At 32.0% G+C, this 22,584-nt stretch overlaps 1 protein-coding gene across 3 annotated transcripts in view; it reads left to right on the top strand.

Moving 5' to 3' along the window:
* Positions 1-22,584, top strand: part of CSMD3 (CUB and Sushi multiple domains 3) — a 1,204,746-nt gene that overhangs the window by 480,415 nt on the left and 701,747 nt on the right. For 2 of the 3 annotated variants that reach the window (XM_019032923.3, XM_019032924.3), the window contains 2 exons: positions 1,289-1,366; positions 8,509-8,596. In XM_019032923.3, coding sequence (XP_018888468.2) covers positions 1,289-1,366; positions 8,509-8,596 — 166 coding nt within the window. The remainder of the gene's footprint in view (positions 1-1,288; positions 1,367-8,508; positions 8,597-22,584) is intronic. The other variant, XM_031014090.3, reaches the window with a different exon arrangement.

Raw genomic sequence — 22,584 nt, 5'->3', positions numbered from 1 at the left:
TGTGTGTATAGATAGTTCATATCTTATATTCACATAAACCATCAGGCCCTTTCTCTACTATCCTACTTTTGAAGTTATTAACAAGAAAAAAATTACCTTAAAATGTTTCATAAACCAATAAATATCCATAATTTGAACTAATTGCTTAGAATGACGTTCAGAAATAGTGAAGTGGTAATTTTAAGCCATCTAACAAAAAGTCATTTTTGCTTTTTTTTAAATTTATAGCGTGAAGAAAACCTAATTGCATAACATTTAAGGCTGTCATCCTTCACTATAAACCTGATAAAAAGTAATATGTAAAGATTTCCACACTGTAACTGAGCAAGTTATTTCCCGTATATACTATGTTTTGTAAAAGAAAATAATTGAAGTAGGGAAGGGTGATGAGGAGTGATTGGTCAATGGGGACAAAATTACAGTAAGATAGAAGGATAAGAAGACATAAGTTCTAGCATTTGATAGCACAATAGGGCAACTATATTTAACAGTATCTTGTATTTCAAAATAGCTAGAAGATTTGGAATGTTTTCAACACAAAGACATAATAGATATTTGCAGTGATGAATATGCCAATTACTCAGATTTGATCATTACACATTGTATGCTTATATCAAAATATCCTATGTACGCCATAAATATGTACAACTACTATATCTAAAAATTGTAGTAAGATATTTTAGATGGGCTCAAAATAGCTGTAGTTCACTTTCATACATTTTGTGTAATATGGACTAACAGCAATTGTAGTGTCAAAAGCAATGATAATGAATGGAAATGATTGACAGAACTATTAAAATAAATTTTAAACTTTTCTAATTAAGTCATTTTCTTAAATGTGTTCTAACATTTCAAATAGACTAAATTTTTAGGAAATTTATTTTAAAGAACAAACCTATTAAATCTTTCCCACTATTCTAATACTCCAGCATTTTTACTTTGCTAGTTTAATTTATTCCATAAAAGTTGATGATTTCAAGTAGTTTATGATAAACTGCTAAGATTTCACTTTTATATAAAAATCTGGACAGTTTAAAAAAGCACAGCTTAAAAAACTATGTATATGCAGGATTTTCCCTGTAGAATATTTAAAATCATTCTACACTGCTTAGTATTTTACTACTAAGTGATTTATATTGCTTTAAAAAAAATCTTCTGGGTACTATATCAGGCTTAAGAAAGTGGTTTCTTTATCTTGCATAAGTCCATGCTAACAAAATTTGTTAACTTGAATTTCATTTTAAAATTGTATTTCCTGATACATGTTTTTGTTTGTTTTCTTAACTAGTGAAAAAGGCCATAGATTTTAAATCTAGAGGATTTAAATTGTTTCCAGGGAAAGACAACAGCAACAAGTTTTCTATCTGTGAGTGTACTTCTTTTTTGTTACTTTCTCTAGTGCAAGAGTGAAGTTTGTGGTGTCTGTGTTGTTTGTATGTGTTTTACCAAAATATTTGTGTATTTACCAAATTAACTGCATTAATATCTGTGTAACATGCATGATGATTATTCAATATTTTATATTTAAATGTGTATTGATTTAATGGATTAACGTGGCAAACTCCCAGCCTCAGATTATTTTTGATAAAGTTTATTTTATATTTCAAGATGTAAAAATATTCTTTTGATCTTAAGTCTTGAGGACACTCAAGTTTAGTTCTAGAAGGTGAGGCGAAAATGAGTAAGATTTCTAAAATTGGTGGTTTCTTGTAGGAATTCTTGATTGACTATATCTTCATTTCAACATAAGTGCTTTTCTAAGAAAGATTACTTTTAAAATAGCAATTTTCATTTCAGAAAAAACAAGTCTTAATTTGAGCTAATTTAGATAAACCTATGAAATCAAATATTTTATAAAATGATTGATTAATTATTGCTATTCACTTCTTGAAAATCTTTAAAAATGGCCTGAAGTACACAATTTCACTTACAAAATCAGGGCTCTGAAGTTCATCCCAAAATCTCAGATTAAGAATAACTGAATTAGAGCATTCATTTAAATTACCATAACCAAACACAAAATTTTTTTAGCAGAGCTATGTATTTTTGTAGTCAAAATTAATAGCAGTTGCTGGAAATTGTCAACAATACTGTTGCATATTAGAAACTTTGAAACAAGCCATTTATGACACAATACTTGACTTCCAAAATAACATTGCTAATATATGAGTAGTTATTTCAAATTTCATACATGTTGTTACTTTTATTCTTCAACAAGAGTATATTTTTTAACTTTATTTTTCTTCAGTTCCAAATGACCTCATGAAATAAGTTTATAATTATTTCTTTAACAAAAATCATTTATTATCGCTATATCAAAAAGGACTTTATATGTTTATTGACTTGTACATATAAACAGTAATTGACAAAAATTGAGCAGTTATATCAATTATCGAGAAACAAACTTGGAGTCATATCAAATATTTAATGGTGTCATAATTTTCAAATGTGATTTTTACATTTTATTAGTTAGACTTGAGAGTATTAATCCAAAACCAGAAGAGATATCACTAGGAAACCACTGATCTGGTAGGGTTACCTGTTTCAAAAGCACTAAACAGCTAATTTCAAAGGGTTTGGTTGTATAATTAATATTTCTTCATGTATTTTGGGGGCTAAAATCATTTTCAAGATTGATACTGTCAGTTTTTAAGGAAAATAAGCAATGCTATAATATGACTTTTATAGAAATTATTCAACACATTTTTGAGAGAAAGATGTATTTTCTATGATAAAAAAATACAAATTTAAAAAATCACCAGGTGAGATGACTCTTACATATCAAATTTCTTCAGGTCATCATGAAATAAAACTTAAATGTTAGCAAAATTAAATATTATGTTTAGTACATTTTTTCTAATATTTTGTGTAGCCAATATATTTATTTCTGAATTCTAAGTAGAATTATAGCATATTAGAATGGCTTACCCTCTTCTCAATTTGTCTACACGTATGTTATTTGACATGTTGCATGGTTCAAACTTCCAAATGTTCAGGGAAATTCAGGCTATTTGTACTAAGAGATCTAGGATTTATCAAGGCATTGTAAGATGTATGTAACTCTATATCCCTGTTGGTATATTGCCTTAGTGGAAATATATATTATTTTCACTTTTCTTGTACATGGGTTGTGAAGGTGAACAAAAAGGGAATTTAGACATGGGTGTATATCTAGGAAAAAAAATTCTAATAAAAATATCTTGTTTAAGAAATACTTGCTTTAAAACAGGCAAAAAGCTAATATGAGGCAAAAATGTTAATTTGCTCCATAATTTTAAAATAAATTTTGCATTTATTCATTGTATTTTCTATAAAAATCTTTTTAAATACTCTTGGTTTTTCATTTTTTTGGAGATAAGTAATTCTCACTTCAATCAAAGTGTTTTTTGCAAATTTCCTGTCATAAAATAGCAAGCCAACATTATTTTAAATTTCATTTTACTATAATTTGTTTCTAAAGTATTTAATAACTCGTTTCAAAAACATATTCTTTCATGGTTGTTTGCAGTAGAGTTATATTGTTTTAATTTGTATCATTATTATATATCTATTTCAAATACACATTCAGATATTGATCTCTTTAATATTATTTATTCAACCTAGGACAAAATAATTAAAAAGAAAGTTTTTATCTGACATTCATCTTTCAAATAAGAAAAAATAATAAAGCTCATGTTCTTTGAAAAAAAGATCAATTCTATGATGGGCACGGCCCAAAGTCAGTATAAGCATGGAGGACATCAAATTCCCAAACTGCCAAAGTATGTGTGTATTTAAAGGTCTCATAATGGCATCTTTAGATTTTAAGTAAGAAATGAATTAACAAGAGATTCAAGAAGCTCCAGTAGTGTTCATGGGCAGAGTTTGGCTGTTAAATGGCTGATTCAGATTTTTTTTTTCAGCTTTTATACCTGAACTCTGAATTGCCCCTATCTACCCCGTGTTCTTTTTCAAAAATTGATTTCACCAAGAAAAGAAACTATAGATTAAAAAAAAATTAAGTAAACAGGTTTTATATCTTTAAAATGTTAAAATTAATGAACTAGTAGTCTTTCCAAATTCTTTAGTAGGCTCCTGTAGAATATTTTTGTGGAATTATGAGGAAACTGTGAGCCTGCCATAAATGATTGTGTTTTCTTTCTTATTCTTCAAATCCATACTTTTATTCATTCATATTATCCACTCAATTCTTTAGTAGGCTCCTCTAGAATATTATTGTGTAATTATGAGGAAACTGTGAGCCTGCCATAAATGATTGTGTTTTCTTTCTTATTCTTCAAATCCATACTTTTATTCATTCATATTATCCACTTATTCCACAGTTCCTCCATGGCAGCACTATGCTAGACTAAGAAGGTAAAAGAGTGAATAAAATATATTTTCAACCCTTAAGGATTCAATATTTTATTGGGAAGCTAAATTAGTTAAGAGATAACTCTTTGTAGAATATGAAGTGTTTTAGTATAAAAAATAACAACACAATGTTGATATCAGTGATGTTTGAGTTCAGAAAAAGATCCAAAGCACTTGATATTATAAGTTGAAATAAAAATTTAAATTAATTTTTAAAAATCTGAGAAAAGTGACAATGTAAGCAGCTGGAAGAGGTAATGTGGAGGTGAATTTTAGTCAGAGTCCACTTATTTTTATCTTTAGGGTATATTATGTGCTATATAAAATCAGAAGCCATAAGAAAACATACTTACACTATTCATGTAATTAAACTTTTAGAGAGCACTCATATTCTTAAAATGCTGCAAGTTGCTATGCAAATTAAAAGAAGTAAAAGTGATAAATCTGTCCAATTGCATCAATGGCACTGTGAAATGAAAGCAGATGACTGAATGAATACTAACTTCATTTAATTGTCTTGGCATCACTTAGCTATGGGCAATTCTGAAATACATAAATATCAAAAGAAATGAAAGATAGATTGCACTTTTTTTCTTAATTTAAAAAATTTTAAATATTTACAGTTAACATTAAATACACGTACCACACAGAAGCTCTCTCATTATCCTTACATTTTAAATTGGAAAGTTTTTCCTCTTGCAGATGTCCAGAAATGGTGGTTTAAATGACACTTTCAAGCAGACAGAAATAACTTGACAATTAAAATAATAAGAACTCGGATTAATTAGGTGAAAGTGGTGAAATTATACACATGCTCTGCATTTTAAGGTAAAATGTTTGGAAAAGTGTTTTGAATTGTAGTTAATGACATAGTTTCTGCCTTGCCGAGCTTTCTCAACAGCTATAGAGCTCCGGGTTAATAGTAGAATTTCTCAAATCAGACTGCCTGAGTTTAAATATAGATTCCCATTAACTAGCAATATGACTTTGGACACATTTCTTTTTTTTTTTTTTCTTTTTTTTCTTTTTTTTTTTTTTTTGAGACGGAGTCTCGCTCTGTCGCCCAGGCTGGAGTGCAGTGGCGCGATCTCGGCTCACTGCAAGCTCCGCCTCCTGGGTTCACGCCATTCTCCTGCCTCAGCCTCCCGAGTAGCTGGGACTACAGGCGCCCGCCACCACGCCCGGCTAATTTTTTGTATTTTTAGTAGAGACGGGGTTTCACCGTGTTAGCCAGGATGGTCTCGATCTCCTGACCTCGTGATCCACCCACCTCGGCCTCCCAAAGTGCTGGGATTACAGGCGTGAGCCACCGCGCCCGGCCTGGACACATTTCTTAACCTCTCCATGACTCAGTTTTCTCACCTGTAGGAGGTGTAAAATAATAGTAGCTACTCCTAAGATGGTTGTGAGAACTAAATGGGGTAATACACATAAAGTATGTAGAATAGTTCTGGACCTATAGTATTATGTAAGTGTTAACTATCATTTAAATTTATATAAAATATTTAACAAAGTTTTAGTTTAACACAAAATGACAGTGAAATGTAAAAAAATGGGATTTTTCTTATTTTTATTTTCTAATAATGTATTCACAAACTGCTTGTCCATTACCCTATAATCTGTGTTATATGTCATAATACAAAAAAGTAGTTAGGCTTAAGTCATGCCACCTCTTTTCCTCATTTTCATGCCACATTTTAAAAAGTCACATTTTAATAAACATATACTACAATATTTCCAAAAGCCTTGTAAAGATTGGAAAGAGGATATTTTTTCACAGAAAATGTTCAGTTCTTTGATAACAAATATAAGGTGGTATTGTCAATCAAACAGCTAGGACATATTTGTTGAAAATATATTAAATAGGTATATTAAAATAATGTTTTTTCTCTATTTTTATCAAATATATAATCTTTTTCTATAGATAACTAAAGGTATGTGAAACTATTAATTTATACTGTATTAAGATAATTTTAAATTAAATAAAAAATTGTCCAAATGAAATACTCCAAGTTATTTAAAAAGATAAATTAGAATAACATGGAAAAAATGAGTGATTATCTTTTGGAAGAAGTGGGACTTGAGCTAAGTCTTGAATATTAGATAGGATTTTGATAGCTAATGGGGAAGGAAAGGAAAACATGGAGACATGGAGAAAACACAAATGTGTGGAGTCAGTATGTTCAGCAAATTGCAGAACAGCGAACAGACAACAGGACTTGGGTGATGGATGCATGTTGGTGACTAGTGAGAAATAAAATTGATACAGTAGAAAATCTAGAATAATTGGAGATTTGAGCAGTAATAAGAACTGTGTTTTAGAAAGTTTAGTCCTCCTCTGGTATTCAAGATGTATTGGAGGTGGATGAAAATGGAATCACAGAAGCATCAAAGTGATTAGGTTGAATTTGAGTAGATAGATTAGATGACAATGAAAAGTTTGGTAGATAATCAAATAGGCTATTGAAAGATTGAGAAAGGAACTTCAAAAGAATTCGAAGTCATTAGCATATAGGTCATTCTGTCAAGGCATGAGGGAAATTCAAATATAGAGAGTTGTGAGCCAATGCCTTTCAATTTGTCCGCTGTAGTAGAATCAGCAAAAGTAAGAGTGGCCAAAAAACCTAGAAAGGTAAAGAGAGATTGTATAGCAAGTTAGAGAATAAGAAAAACATAAATATCCTATGATTTGAATTAGTGAGCTGTAATACAGTTGGCAAGAAGGATATGGTTGGTAATACTAAGAAAATTATTTTTTTAGAATGCTGTAAAAACATGCAAAATCCTATGTTTAATTTAGAAAATGACAACTTTACCACAACTATAACTGTTGGGCAGTCATCTGATAGCTATCTTCTTATCTGATGAATCAATTTGAATTAAATTACTATATTCAACAGTCCAGTGGTTCTCAATTTTGACTTTATATTAGAATTACCTTGAGAGTTATTATTATTTTTAAAATGGCTCACACCTACAACCCCAACACTTTGGCACCTTGGATGGCCAAGGCAAGAGGATGGCTTGAGTCCAGGATTCCAAAGCTACAGTGAGCTATGATTGTGCTGCTGCACGCCAGCATGGATGGCAAAGCAAGACCCTGTCTCTTTAAAATAAAAACCAGAAACTCCCAAAAAACTGATGCCAGAGTCCTACCATAGATTTATTGCATTAGAATATCTAGAGGTAGAAGTAGTCATCTTTATTCTTTCAAGAAAGATCTACCTGTGTTTTCAGTTCACAGTGGAGGACAACAAGCATTGGATGGTTTAGATTTTTTTTCTCTCTGGAATCTCTACTTAGGCACTATTTTTTCTAAAAAAAAGCAGGTAAATTGATAAAAAGTAAAATAATAGAATTTATCCTCCAGTTCACTTTAAGATTGAATTTATTAAACAATATCACTCAGATATTTCAGTACTATCTGACTGAATAATAAAAATCTAACTTGGAGATTTAGATATCCAATGTGGTCACATTCACTGAAAAAATTAATACATCTTTGACTTTCTGCTTTGAAGAAACTGCTGAAAATGTGCACAAAAGCTAAATAAATCATATTCATGAAAGTTGCTTCAGGGTAAAGCCATTGTTTTGGTTTACACCATTATATAATAATTTAAAGGCATACCTAGTAATTTGCACCACTGTTGTATTTTAATGCTGGCAGATCAAATTGCTTTATCATATACCAGATAAGAAGTGTTAGAACTTTGAACTTTTTTCATAAAGTCGTATTTTTTATTACACCTTCAAAAATAATAAGGATCCAAATAAAACTATCATAACTGGTGGTTGACTTCTTTGTTGCCAATGATTAATAGAAACTCTGGACACTGATACCCTGAGAATGTGTTTCCAGAGATTTTCCAATTTGATGGAAACTAAAAACAAAAGTGATAAATATTAATGTGTTAATAGGCAGACTAATACAAGTCATTGAATATGAACAGCAAATTTATTTTCTCATTAGTTCATAAAATGCTTTTGCCTTCTTTATTGTTTTATAAAATTATAGTTTAACAAATGCTTAAATGACAGTGATTATAGTGACAAAATACAATAATACATTTTATGTATATTTTAAAATTAATATCCTCGATTTTCTAATCACATATATTTTGTTTCTTTTTTCTTTTTTCCCTGCTGTTGCAGTAAATGAGGGAGGTATTAAAACAGCTTCCAATTTATGCCCAGATCCAGGAGAACCAGAAAATGGGAAGAGAATCGGATCAGATTTTAGGTAATATTTTAAAATATTGACTTCATTATTTATCTTGTCAAGGTTTATTTTAATTTAAATGTTTAAAATAGCTAATAATATAAAGATGAAGTCTTGGTGGCATCAAACTGCATTTTATCAATGTATTGTTATTAATAATATTATTTTAAAGGGATTAGTTAAGTAATGCATTAACTTTATTAGAACACTTTTTTTTAGTTTAAATGATTAATTTCTCATCATACAATAAGTGAAAAACCATGGGATTTAGATTTTAAAGACATAACTTTGAGTTCCAGTTTTGCTACTTATTAGTTGTCTGATCTTGGGTAAGTTGCTCTATCCTGTTTGCCTGAGTTTCTTCTTCTGCAACATGTAAATCACATTTACCACATATAATGGTGAGTTTCAAATGAGGCAATTCCTGTAAAACCTTCCAGCAAATGTTCTATAAACATCTTATTTGTATTGTGTAATTATAACTTCAGTAGAAGTTTTATATCCATCACAAATTAGTATTAATTTTATCAATTTAAAATTAAGTTAACAAACAACCTAGAGAATTTACGTAGTACACTGTGGCAGCCATTAATTTACATAACTATCAAATAATGCTTTTTAATAAACTTGAATTTTTCTTAGTCCTCTATAATCTTTTACAAACAAAAGATTACAAAAAGCCTATCAAAATATTAGATAATAATCTCACGAAAACTCACAAATACCTATTTTTACAGAGTGTCCATGGTAAATTTTATTTTTCAATTATTGATGATAATGTTTATAGTTACAGATACCACATATTTTTTATTTTTACTTATTCATTTTATTTGTATAAAGCACAAATGATACTCTAAAGAATATCTCTATGAAGAAAAAAATAGTTCTTAGAATATAGACCTATAATAAATTTCCCCCATGGATCTTTCAGAATGACTTAAAGTTACATTTTGCTATACTTGGAGTGAAAAACAATAATACAATTTCCACACAAACACAATTGTAATTTTCTAAAATGTTTACATAACTTTAACCACGCTAGAAACTTAATACAGATAATAATATTTGAAGGAACACACTAAAGAGAAATTCAAAAGATTTGGGGACTAGTCAGACTTTGACCTGTTATACTGATTTTATTGAAATCAACTAAATCTTTCAGCCTTAATGACTAATGGTTATATCTTACAGACCACAAAGTGATAAGCAATTAAATAATTATTTTTTCCAAGTATTTTTTATTTCTTATACAATCTTATAAGCACTTACTATTTTATCCCTACATTTTAAATGAGAAAACTGAAGTTTATTTACCTGGCTAATAATTTGATGGAACTGGGATTTGAACTCTTGACTTGCAGACTCCAAAACCTGATGTTTTAATCACTATATTATAATATATTACACTTTAAAGTCAAACAAATTTCATTCAGATTATATCCCTGAAATAAATTATCTTGTCTTCTGCAAGAGTTAGTTTCCTCAGTTCTAAAATTGAGAATAATAATGTATATCTTATTGGGTTGAGGAGAAGATCACATGAGATAACTTATGCCTCATAGTAACCATACAGCTTTTGACAAAATAAGTACTCTATTAATACAAACTGCTATTACAAAGTAACATGTACAATATTACTGATGACATTAATATTTACTTGGTCCAATGCTTTGCAAATTAGATTAATGATTTATTGGAAATCAACTTAAAAATAATATAATGTGATAGTAATATAATGAGCAAAATTACCTTCAAGTGCAGTAGATTTCAAGCCATTCAGATGTAATCACAAATTTAGAAAATTACTCAGAAGTCAAAAAGAAAATAATAAGATTCTATGACAGAGAATAAAGATGTCTCAAGGTGGGTACCTACATAATTTAAAAAGGTCCTACTCCCATGGATATTGGAAGAATTATATGTGTCCCACCGGCAGGGAAGGAATAGCCTGAAAAGAAAGTGCTTGATTACCTGTTCCAGAAAATAGAGTTCAGTGAAACTCAGTTATAGAGTGTAAATAGGAGAAAATAATAGAATGAAGTAGAGGAAATAAGGAGAAACCAAATATTTGCATCAGAGAAAGTAAGCAGGCAGCCATTCAGCCTAATATGGACTGAAGATATGTTTTGTTTTAAATACATTTTTTTTTAATGGAGACAACATTTAAAACTCAGAATATTATACACACACACACACACACACACACACACACACATACTTCTGTATTCTCTTATTATATTTGGCAACTGAAACCTACACACTTTTAGGGTAACATCTGCTCAGAACCAGTTAACAACTTGTCTCTCTAGGCTGGGCAGGATCTCCCTGGCTCACCATGTGTACCCATAGGCTACTTTACTCATTTAGCTCACCTGCCTATGATGGGAAGTTGTAAAGATTTGTAAGTGACCTGATCCAATTTATGTATTCAGTAGATCATGCTTTCTATTTTAGCTCAGTGATTGAAGAAAACTTAAATTTTAGTTAGGTTTCTTCAGTAGTCTGAGTGAAAGACAGTGGAGATTTGGACTATGGTGTTGGCAGGGAACGAGACAGATTCAAGATATCTTTTGAAGATAAAAGCTTTAATATCCCATGAAAATTTGATGTGGAGGGTAAGAAAAAGGAAAGAATTAAGGATGAGGCTCAATTTTCAAGGCTTGAACAACATGAGGATGGAGTGAATTATAATGTTTAATAAAGTGTGAACATCCAGAGATTTCTGGAGAATAATTGAGAGTTCAGTTTTGAATTTGTACATTTTAGAAGATTTAGAGATTTCTAGGCAGATATGTTAAGTGATTAGTTGAACATAATTGAAATTCAGAGATATCAGGGAACCATAGGCATATATACATATTATAAAAATGTTAAACATCATTTTCTTTAAAAAATTATGTGTAGATAACATCATTTAAAATAAGTAGAAAGACAAGAGAACTTGTGATGTCGTCTCAAATATCTATTTGACGAACTGATAGAATACAAGGAGCTGCCAAATCCTGCTCATGAGAGACCAGAGGACTATGACAATACCTAAAAGGGTAACTGAAGCAAAAGAAGTCCTTTAAAGGGCAAGCAGGGACTGTTGAAAAATTGAGCACGGAGGACAGAAGACTGTGTTTTGAATTTGACAACATGAAGGTTGTTGACAAGAGTGATTTCAGTGGAATGACAGAGGTTGAAAACCAACTTAAATACGCTGAAGAGTGAATAAAGACAGTTCAGATAGTTTACAGCTTGGTGACTTCAAGTTATATAAACTAGGGAAATAATGAGGCATTTATGTAGTCATTAGGAAATCAAGAGAGAGTTGCTTTTTAGGGATTCAAGAGACCAAAGCATGTTTATTGGTTGATACAAATAATTCTATAGAGAGAAATCTATTGGTGGCATTGGAAAGAGAGGGTAGAGGTAAAGAAACATAATTTTGTTGGAGAAAATAAATGGGATCCCAAGGACAGGTAGTGGGGAATTATTTTCAATCTAACAGGAAGACAGAGAAGTGGAGAAGAGATGCTGCTAGGCCTACATATTTTGCGATTGGAAGGTGAGAAAGCTCATGTTTAATACTTTTACGTTAGTAACGCCGCATCTAGGAAGGCCATCAAATGAAAATGTGTGTATAAGGAGATGAGGATGGATGAGAGAGAAAGTTTAAGACTGAGAGAAAAATGAAAAATAGTTTTTTACCAAGAGTGGGAGAGCAAGCTTGATGTAGAAATGTTGCCTTGCTAAGTAAATTTGAGTGCCCTTTTGAGATTGATGATAATGAATCTGCTTGGTTTTATAATTTCTACCTAGCATTACTGAGCTTCCTAGGTACAAACATAAAAAGGATTGTGCAAAAGTATGATAAACTCAGCGCATTTGGGAACTTGCTAGTAATTCTTTCAGGCATACAGATTAGAAACATGGATTGGGAGCAAAGAAATCTTCAAGTAGAGATATAAATTGGGGGACTTTTAAAAGGAGAGTGGATCAGTTTCAGGTCAAGGTCAGTTTCAGAAGCAGAAGTTGAAGTATTTGTAGACTCATCTGTTTCAAAGGGGGAAAAAGAACTTTGTATGTATTTCAAAAATGTAATACAAAAATTATTCTCATATAAGATATGGAAATCACCCAGAAGAATAAAAAATGGAAAGGTTGTAAAGGAATAAAAATCACAGACAAAAGATAAATCAAATTGTTATGAAGTAGTGTACTTTTAGTCAGGACTTAAATTAACAGTTATATCTTTTCCTGGGCCCTTTTTATCTCAAAGGAACATTAGATTGTGATTACTCAGTGAATTACTGCCTCCAACTATGAAAGTCACACTGGTTTTTGGATAGAATTACCAGTCTCTGCCCCTGAAAATTCAAAAGAACTCATGGCATGTTCTCCTGGTGCCCCATCCAAGTGAAAGTTCAGTTATTTCATAAAACACCAAAAGTATAATCGATAAAAAAATTGATGTCATACTTCATTAAAATTAAAACATCTGCTCTATAAAAAGCACTGTGAAGACAAAGAAAGAACATTCCACAGATTAGAAAAAAATATTTGCAAATTACATATCTAATAAAAATACATTCTGTATATTAAATATGGAAAAATTGCTTACAATTTAACAATAAGAAAACAACTCAATTACACAATAGGCAAAACATCAAAACAGAATTGTCACCAGAGAAGATATATGAGACAGCAAATAGACATATAAACAAAGCTCATTATCATATGTAATTAGGGAACTTCAAATTAATAAAACTACCAGATACGATTACATAGCTATTAAAATAGCTAAAGTCTAAAGCTCTGACAACACAAAATGCTGCCGAGAAAGTAAAACAACAGGAATGCTCATGTACTGCTGGTGGGAATGCAAAATAATAAAGCCACTTTGGAAGACACTCTGACAGTTTTTTAATTTAATTTATTATTTTTAAACTTTTAGTTTCAGGGCTATACATACAGGTTGTTACATAGGTAAATTGTATGTCACAGGGATTTAAAAGGTGTACAGATTATTTTTTGTCACCCAGGTAATATGCATAATGCCCAATAAGTAGTTTTCTGATCCTCACCCTCCTCTCACCCTCCAACCTCAAGTAGGCTCCAGTGACTGTTTTTCCCTTCTTTGTGTCCATGTGTACTCAATGTTTAGTTCTTACTGGTAAGTGAGAACACTTGGTATTTGGTTTTCTATTCCTGTGTTAGTTTGCTTAGGACCATCGCCTCCAGCTTCATACATATTGCTGCAAAGGACATGAACTCATTTTTTATGGCTGCATAGTATTTTGCAGTATATATGTACCATATTTTCTTTATCCAGTCTATCACTAATGATCATTTTGGTTGATTCCATGTCTTTGCTATTGTGAATAGTTCTGCAGTGAACATACCTGTGCGTGTGCCTTTATGGTAGAACAATTTATTTTCCTTTGGGTATATATGCAATAATGGTATTACTGGGTTGAATGGTAGTTCTAAGTTCTTTGAGAAATTGCAAAACTGCTTTTCACAGTGGCTGAACTAATTTACACTCATGCCAGCCGTTGACAGTTTGTTTTTTTTTTTTTAAACTAAACATGGGTTTACCAACAATTACGCTCCTAGGTAAAATTTCAACTATAAGGCATTCTGGAAAAGACAAAACTACAGAGACAGTAAAAAAAAACACTGGTTGTCAGGAGTTCAGGGGGATGAAGTGAGGGATGAAGAGAGGGTGCACAGGGGACATATAAGCGCAGTGAATCTATTCTGTATGATACTGTAATAGTGAATAATGACACTATGTGTTTGTCAAAACCCATAGAACACAAAGAGTGAACCCTAATGTAATCTATGCACTTTAATTAATAAAATATTTTAATGTTGATTCATTCATTGCAAAAACATTTACCATGCTAATAAAAAATATTAATAATGGGAGAAACTGTATTATGTTGGGGAGAGAGGGGTAGTGTTTGGGAACCCTCTGTACTCTCTGTGATTATTTTATAAACCTGAAAATTCTCTAGAAAATGAATTCTATTAAAATTAAAAATAAAGACGTACACGTGATTTCATATTATATTTGAACTAAGTGATATATATCCACATATACACATGTTATTTTAATGATAATATGTTACTAAAATCTTTCTCTAGCACGTTTGTTACAACCTCAGATATTTACTGTTTCATGATTTTCCTAACATTGCAGTAATCTCTTTGAATGAAAACTTTAGGGATAAAAGAGATATTTCAATTATGAAGAGATGTAGAAGAGATAAGAATAGTTCTCTCATCTGCATTTCCATGGATATTATCTTAGTTAATCGTTTATTTACACATTTTTAGAAAATTGTGATGTCAGTTTTACAAGCTGCCGATTTTTCTCCTTCTCGTCCACAGTTTCCATCCATAACATCTACAATAATGTGTTTTTCCAACTTCAACACCAGCAGAGCTTTCCTGTCGCCTACTTATACAAAAAGTACTCAGTGTTGGCATTCAAAATGCTTCAAAATATTCCCAATCTTCCATTCATATTTTGTGTGGTAACAAATTGTCCCACATAGTTGGCTTCAAATGTATCTGATTTTCTGTGATTACTTAGTTCTGTTGTTTCTTCCTCCTAGAATGTTATATCTTAGCATTTTTGCCTGTGTTATCTTACATATTCTTCAAGTGCTCACTCAAAATCCTCTTTTATAAAGCTTTTCTTACTTTTCCAATCAGTTACTATCTGGTTCTTAACTTCTTTTTTTTTTTTTTTTTTTTTTGAGACGGAGTCTGGCTCTGTCGCCCAGGCTGGAGTGCAGTGGCGCAATCTCAGCTCACTGCAAGCTCCGCCTCCCAGGTTCACGTCATTCTCCTGCCTCAGCCTCCCGAGTAGCTGGGACTACAGGCGCCCGCCACCACGCCCGGCTAATTTTTTGTATTTTTAGTAGAGACGGGGTTTCACCATGTTAGCCAGGATGGTCTCGATCTCCTGACCTCGTGATCCACCCGCCTCGGCCTCCCAAAGTGCTGGGATTACAGGCGTGAGCCACCGCGCCCGGCCTGGTTCTTAACTTCTTAGCTCATGTTTTCCTTCATTATAGTACCCAATTTTTTTTCGTCTCTTAGAAACTTTTCTAAGTGTAAGTTCCTTGTAATCAGATATGAGTATTCATGTTTCTGTATGTGTGACAAAGAGAGCTCAATAAATGTAATTAATTGAATTGATTAAAACAGCAAAACTGCAGTTTAGCATTTTCCATTAATTTTCTAATCACATGACTGTAGCAGGACCTCAAATTCATCGTATTAGTAAATGGCTTATAGATACCAGTTGATGAAACAGAAACAGTCTTGTTTGCACGTAATCAATATTTTTATAATCACTGAGGAAATCTATGAGAAAATCCTTGGAGAAGTAAGGTATCTTACTTGTTATATTTTGGTTACCATTTGTGCTCTACTCTCCTAGGTGATAGTCCCAGCAGCTGTGTTTTGAAATCTTAAAAGCTTTGTTTCTAATTTGAAATATCTATAGAATATAACAAGTTTTTAAAGGGAGAAATGCTGCCAAAGAGATATAAAGTTGGCAGCATTTTCTATGCTGAAAAATAAATTAAAAATTTAAATGCCCTTAAAATTATAACCAACTTTTTGGGAAAGCTCAGCTTGTGGGATCCTTATATTCATAGACTTTCTTTCTGTGGGTAAGGCCTTAATTGATGCCTTTTCTTACTGAATAGGAAGATATAAAGGAAAAGGAGAATTTTGAAGATTTTAAAAGAGATATTGAAATCTCTTATGTCACACTAGATGTGAACATAAATTTGGGCTTCTCTTGAGAGCAAATAACACTTTGGACTCCAAATTTTGGATTTGTATCTGGATTATTAAAATGCTGGTATATCTCAGCAGTGAAACAGCAGGGAACATGCTACTCATTTGGTACTATTAAAACACTACTGTATAATGTATATTCAGGAAAAGTTTATTATCATAATGTAAATCAACCATACTTTTGAATATAAAGTCATTTTCACTCATTCTTCTTACATGAACTTTCTAAATATGCTAGTATATTAGTTATAAATCTTATTTTGGTAATTACAAAGAGACCATTAGTATATAGAAGCTTCCAAAGGTGTTCTGTCTCTCCCCACTTCACAAGTAAACTTCCCTAAAGAATGGCCTACATCTGTGGCAGTTCTTTCCTTACCATACTGCTATAAGTATTTGTAATTATTATAAGCTCTGTTGAATGTAATGGCTGAGAAATAGCTTGGTTTCCTTGAGTGTACCATTGACTACCCATTTTTCACTCTTTTGTTGAATCTACTTTACCTTCTCACTTCCTAAAAATAAAATTTTTTCACAGTTACACTTCAAAACTCACTTTTTCTTCAAGAATCTGATCTCCTTTCAAGGGTTTGTAATCATGACTTTCCATGTTTCCCTCAGGTCTTTATCATTTTTATTCTTCTGAGAGTTGAATATTTATTTTCAACTTTTTATAACAATTGAATTAGTATTTTTTACAAAACAAGTATGTCATTGCATCTGTAAAAGCGTGGGATTTGGAATCAGATGAACTTAATTTTAAGTTCTATTGCTCTTTTTACTTGACTTGGGGAAGTTATTTATTCTACACAAAGTTGTCTTTCCTTTTAAATAAAAATGGAAAGGGTGGCACCAAACTGAAATGCCACAGTGAAGGACTAGATTATCTCAGACTCATGAACTTGCCTAGTGAAGTACCCAGAACAAAGAGGGGCTAATAAATGCTAGGTTACCTGTCTTTGCCTTCTCTTTGCTATTTTCCTGTCGTTTTCCCAGTGAATGAAGATTTGAAAGTCTTCATTGTTTTCCAACATCCATTCCAACACTGATGCCACTTCTATCTCATTCATTAGTAATCTTCAGTTCCCTCTCTTTTACTTTACTCACTTAAAACTTCCCAACTGCACAAAAGCAATTATCTTCTATTTATTCTGTTACAAGAAGTATTACACTTGGCTTTCAGGAAAGGATTCCTCACTTTTAAATATTGCAATAATACTCCTTGATCAAAAACTTGTTTTTTCCCATACCTATTGAATTAAGAGGTGATATAATATCAGTTATCATGTACATACATATATCATATTTTAACTCAAAAGCACTTTCACACCATTATTTTTTAAATGTATTAACACACTGTAGGTTTCAATATTTCTATTTTACTAATGAGTAAACTCACATACCAGAAGTTCCTATACTTAGCAGTAATAAAGACAGGCCTTGTACCCAGGGAGTATGGCTTGCAATTTGATCCTTTTTCCCCCTTGCTTATATATTTGCATTCTAGCATTTAAATTCTTCCTCAATGTAGTGGAAACCTAACTTTCTGGCATTATCTTTCCACTTTTGTCATATTTCATTACAGAATGCCACACTTGCCTCTTACCGAAAAATATTTCACTTCAGTCGTGTGGTGTGTATTTTAAAAAATCAATGTAAAAGTAAAAACTACCATTTCCTCTAACTTACTAGTTGCTTAATACAAATTGTCCTTCCAAATGCCTCCACCCTTAATCAGCTGTGTAATATTGCACGTGCTACTCTTGCTTCCTAAAATAAGATTCTGCCAATCTTTACCTATAAGAAACCTATCCTTCAAATGAATTTCCTTCATCTGCCTTGGTTTCTTATAACTTTTATCAATGCTCTCTTGGCTCTGTTAAAGTTAAAATAAAAATGTAGAGACAAATCTCTAAATTTAACATTTTATTTGAGAAGAAAGAATCACAATTCGAGGTATACAGTCAGACCAGGTGGTCTTTGGTATGTTGGAAGAATAAAGAGAAAGTTGCAGGTTTCATTAAAGGAGAAATGTTACATATTGTTCTTTGAGAAAGTTCATGGGCATTAATAAAGTTCTGGGGAGCTGGCAAGCTCCCATTGGTGAGTGATGGTGGTTGGCAAAATTCGTCCTTATGTTGCAGCAACTTATTTCAGCACTTATAGATAAAACTGGTCTCAGATTACAACAGGCAGTTCCAGCAGCCTGACTTGCAGAGAATGACATTTCTAGAGCAATGTTATATATTCTGAGTGCTTTTCCCCCCTGGCTTCTCGACTGTTTTAGTTGGGTATGGCAAGAATGAACCAATTCATACGATCAACTTTCACAACTCATTTGACTTGAATAAAATTTACTTGTGTGCTTCTTTTATCTTTCTGTTCAGTATTTATTCTATTTTTGAATGCTGATGCTATCTTTTTTTAATCATCTATCTCCAAAAAATGTTTAGATGCTTAAGAATCACTTGCTGCTTTGAATTTGAGTAAACTTGCACTGTCATCTTCTTCTTGTGTTATGCAGACAATACAGAAACAGTAACCGTTAGATAAGTAGTAATTGCATTGGTCTTTGCAATTACTATTTATCCTACTGTTCTCTGTATGACGAGGTGTTTCTGGCCTCTTTGGGATGGCACCTTAAAAGACATATTACCTGCCGGGGGCAGTAACTCATGCCTGTGATCCTAGTACTGTGGGAGGCTGAGGCTGGCGGATCACCTGAGGTCAGGAGTTCAAGACCAGTCTGGCCAACATGGCGAATCCCTGTCTCTACTAAAAATACAAAAGTTAGCCAGGAGTGGTGGTGGGCACCTGTAATCCCAACCACTTGGGAGGCTGAGGCAGGATAATCGCTTGAGCCCAGGAGGCGGAGGTTGCAGTGAGCCAAGATCGTGCCACTGCACTCCAAATTAGGCGACAGAGAGAGACTCTGTCTCAAAAAAAAAAAAAAAAGACATTATTACCTAGGTCCAAAAACAAAGAGTAATAAAAGCATAACTGTTCTTTTGTTTCTTGTGACTCAAAACTGTCAGTACATTATTACCATATAAAAACTAGCTCTTACAAAAAGAAATATTTCAAGTTGTGTAAATATATAGAAGAAAGAGTAGGACTAGCTTTTTGAAATCTCCTCCAGCTATGTTATCTAAACTGATAGGACATTTAAAATATATGGCTTATAAAAATACTCAAGTTGGATAGGCAAACTTAAAAGAAGATAACATGAATAACAAAGCCTAATACCCTGTGCACACCTTATCACATTTTCTACACTCTATAGATTGTCTACTTTACCCTCATGGTCTCCTCATTGCTGGAGGGAGAAAACAAGCTGTAATTGCAATGTTAATGTAAAAAATAATAAAAATAAAAAGTAACAATTGAGGCTACAGGTAATTTAAATTATGGTAATATTTTATTGAAGTAAAGTTTAAATGTACCTATTTAGAAATATATTGATGTATTTAGGAAATAATTTTGATCAATACAAATATTTATAGATAAGCCAATTATTTCTGGCTGGGTAGTGTGAGTATATTTTGGGAATAATTTTGATGAATTAAAGTATTTCTAGATAAACTGAGTATTTCTGCCTGAGTAGTGTTAGAATATTTTGGGTATACCAAGAGTAATTTCAGTTCTATAAAAGTGAGATCATTGAATACATTTTATGCCACACATTTTTAATTACAAGGGTGTTTTTGAAAAAAAGTTATAGGAAAAAGGAATACTAAGGCTTCCTTCTAGTGTGACGATTAAAGATAAAGAAAACCTATATGCAAATTCAAAAAGTCAAATTAGTCAGACCCTTCCTTGCAAAATTTGAATTATTAGTCTGTTTAATATTCTGTAAGTTTCCATAGGAGTGACCTTCAGCTTTATTATGTATATGTAAATTTTGCGAAAGAAAATATCCTTATTATGTTGTAAATGCTGTGACTTGGACAAAGTGAAGAAGCAATATGATTTTAATTATTTAATATAATGACATGGATCATAGGTACAGAAGTAAAATGGGAATAAGAGAAGGAAATTAGGGAATGAGACACAAGGAGAAGAGATGTCCAAGTAATGAGAATATTTTGAGGGTAAGCAAGATAGATAAAATAAGACAGAGGCAAGAGACTTGGGGTAGAAGAAAGAAGGGAAATATAAAGTCACTGTTAAACTAAATGTGGAAATAGCAGAAGCGAGGAAGTCTGTGACAACAGACTATATTAGCATTTTTTTCATAAAAGTCTTTGTAAAACTAGTAACTACTCTTAGTTGCACCTCTCCATATTGAATCCATCAAGAAGTTCTACCTGTACTTGAGATTTTATTCCAAGGCATATTCTAAAAATATCCAATATTCTCCATTTCAATTAAAACCTTCCTAATGCAAGCCACTATCATCTCTCACTTAGACCATTCAAACATCCTAAACCATCTCTCTTCTACTGCTGTTGTCATCTGTAATACATTCACCACAAAACGGAGCAATATTTTAAAAACTATATCAAATCACGTCACTTTTCTGCTTAAAATTCTTCAATGACTTCCCCCTTGCAGTTAGAATAAATTGATACTTTAAAAAAATCCCCATACAACCTGTTTTTTTTTTTCATAATTGAGCTCATTTTGGATCATTCTTCTTATTTCCCACTCTAATCCAGTCATTATGGCATCTTTTCTGTTTTTGAAACATATCTAAATTTAACAAAAAAGGTGAGAGATTTCTACACTGAAAACTATAAAATATTGATGAAAGAAACTAAATAAGTTACAAATAAATAGAAACATATCCCATGCTCATGAAAAAAGTGTCTATACTAACCATAGCAATCTACAGATTCAGTGCATTCTCAAACAAAATACCAATGACATTCTCTACAGAAATACAAAAATAAAATAAAAACCTTAAAATTCACATGAAAGCACAATAGATTTCAAATAGCCAAAGCAATTTTTAGCAAAAGAACAAATCTGGAACTATCATACCGTCTGACTTCAGAATATACTACAAAACTATAGTATCCAAAACAGCATAGTATTGGCATTAAAACAAGGAGAGACCAATGGAACAGAATAGAGAAGCCAGCAAAAACTCATGCATTTAAAGCCAATTGATTTTCACCAAATGTGCCAAGAACACGCCATAAGAAAAGGACACTTTCTTCAATAAATGGTGTCAGAAAAATTGGATATTCATGTGTGGAAGAATGAAACTAGACCCTTATCTCACATCAAAAATCAACTCAAAATAAATTTAGGTATTTAACGTAAGGCCCAAAGCTATGTAACTACTATAAACAACCTAGAAAATAAGCTTCCTGACATTGGTCTGGGCAATGATTTTTTGATATGACCCCAAAAGCACAGGCAAAAAAACAAAATCAGAAAAAGGGTTACACAAAATAAAAACTTTTGCACAGAAAAGGAAACAGTAATGAAGGGACAGCCTACAGAATGGAAGAAAACATTTGCACACTGTACATCTAGATTCACAGAGTGACGTGCAAAGTTTTAGCACAAGAAGTTCCCAAATATTTTTGCATCACAGTGTCCTGAGTGTCTTAGTAATTTTTTTTTCCAGGCTCCCAGGCCCAAAGAAATACCTAACACTTCTGTTTGGTAGCTGTGGCTAAGCAACTTATGAATTTATGTTCTAAAAACTTAGCATTGTGCGCTGCACAATTTCTCAAACCTTGGACTCAGATTTTATGTTACCACCCTCATTTTATGCTCCACAGCAAAATGGTGTGATATTTGCTTTTCATCAGAGCAGCCACTGAAAATCCAGCATCATCAATGTCATTGAAAGGAATATATTAATAATTGTATAATATTGAAACTGAATTACTTCAAGCTAGTAGTTTGCACAATTCATGATGGATATCTGTGTTTCCTTCAAAAATTTAAAGTATACTGTAGCAACCTATATGTTCTATTCAGCAACCCAAAAAGCTCAACATGCTTTGGGAACTGTAATTTTAGCCAGTAAGGAATAGAGGGCAAAATATGCCATAAAAAAATAGATGCTGGTACTGTTATTTTGAATTTTATTAAGACTTGTTGCAGGAACCAGCTACTTCTCCATCCACTGTCAGAGTCCAGGAAAACAACATGATATTTGTAATTACAATGTGTAACATCCACAAAGCTTTCCAGGCTCTGCATCATGACTGCATTTAAACTAGTATGCCTTATCCTAGTGTGTT

Source organism: Gorilla gorilla, chromosome 7, assembly GCF_029281585.2.
Source record: "Gorilla gorilla gorilla isolate KB3781 chromosome 7, NHGRI_mGorGor1-v2.1_pri, whole genome shotgun sequence".
NCBI classification, from domain to species: Eukaryota; Metazoa; Chordata; class Mammalia; order Primates; family Hominidae; genus Gorilla; species Gorilla gorilla.
The sequence above is the reverse complement of the archived record's forward strand: the minus strand, read 5'-3'. Positions and strand labels throughout refer to the sequence as shown.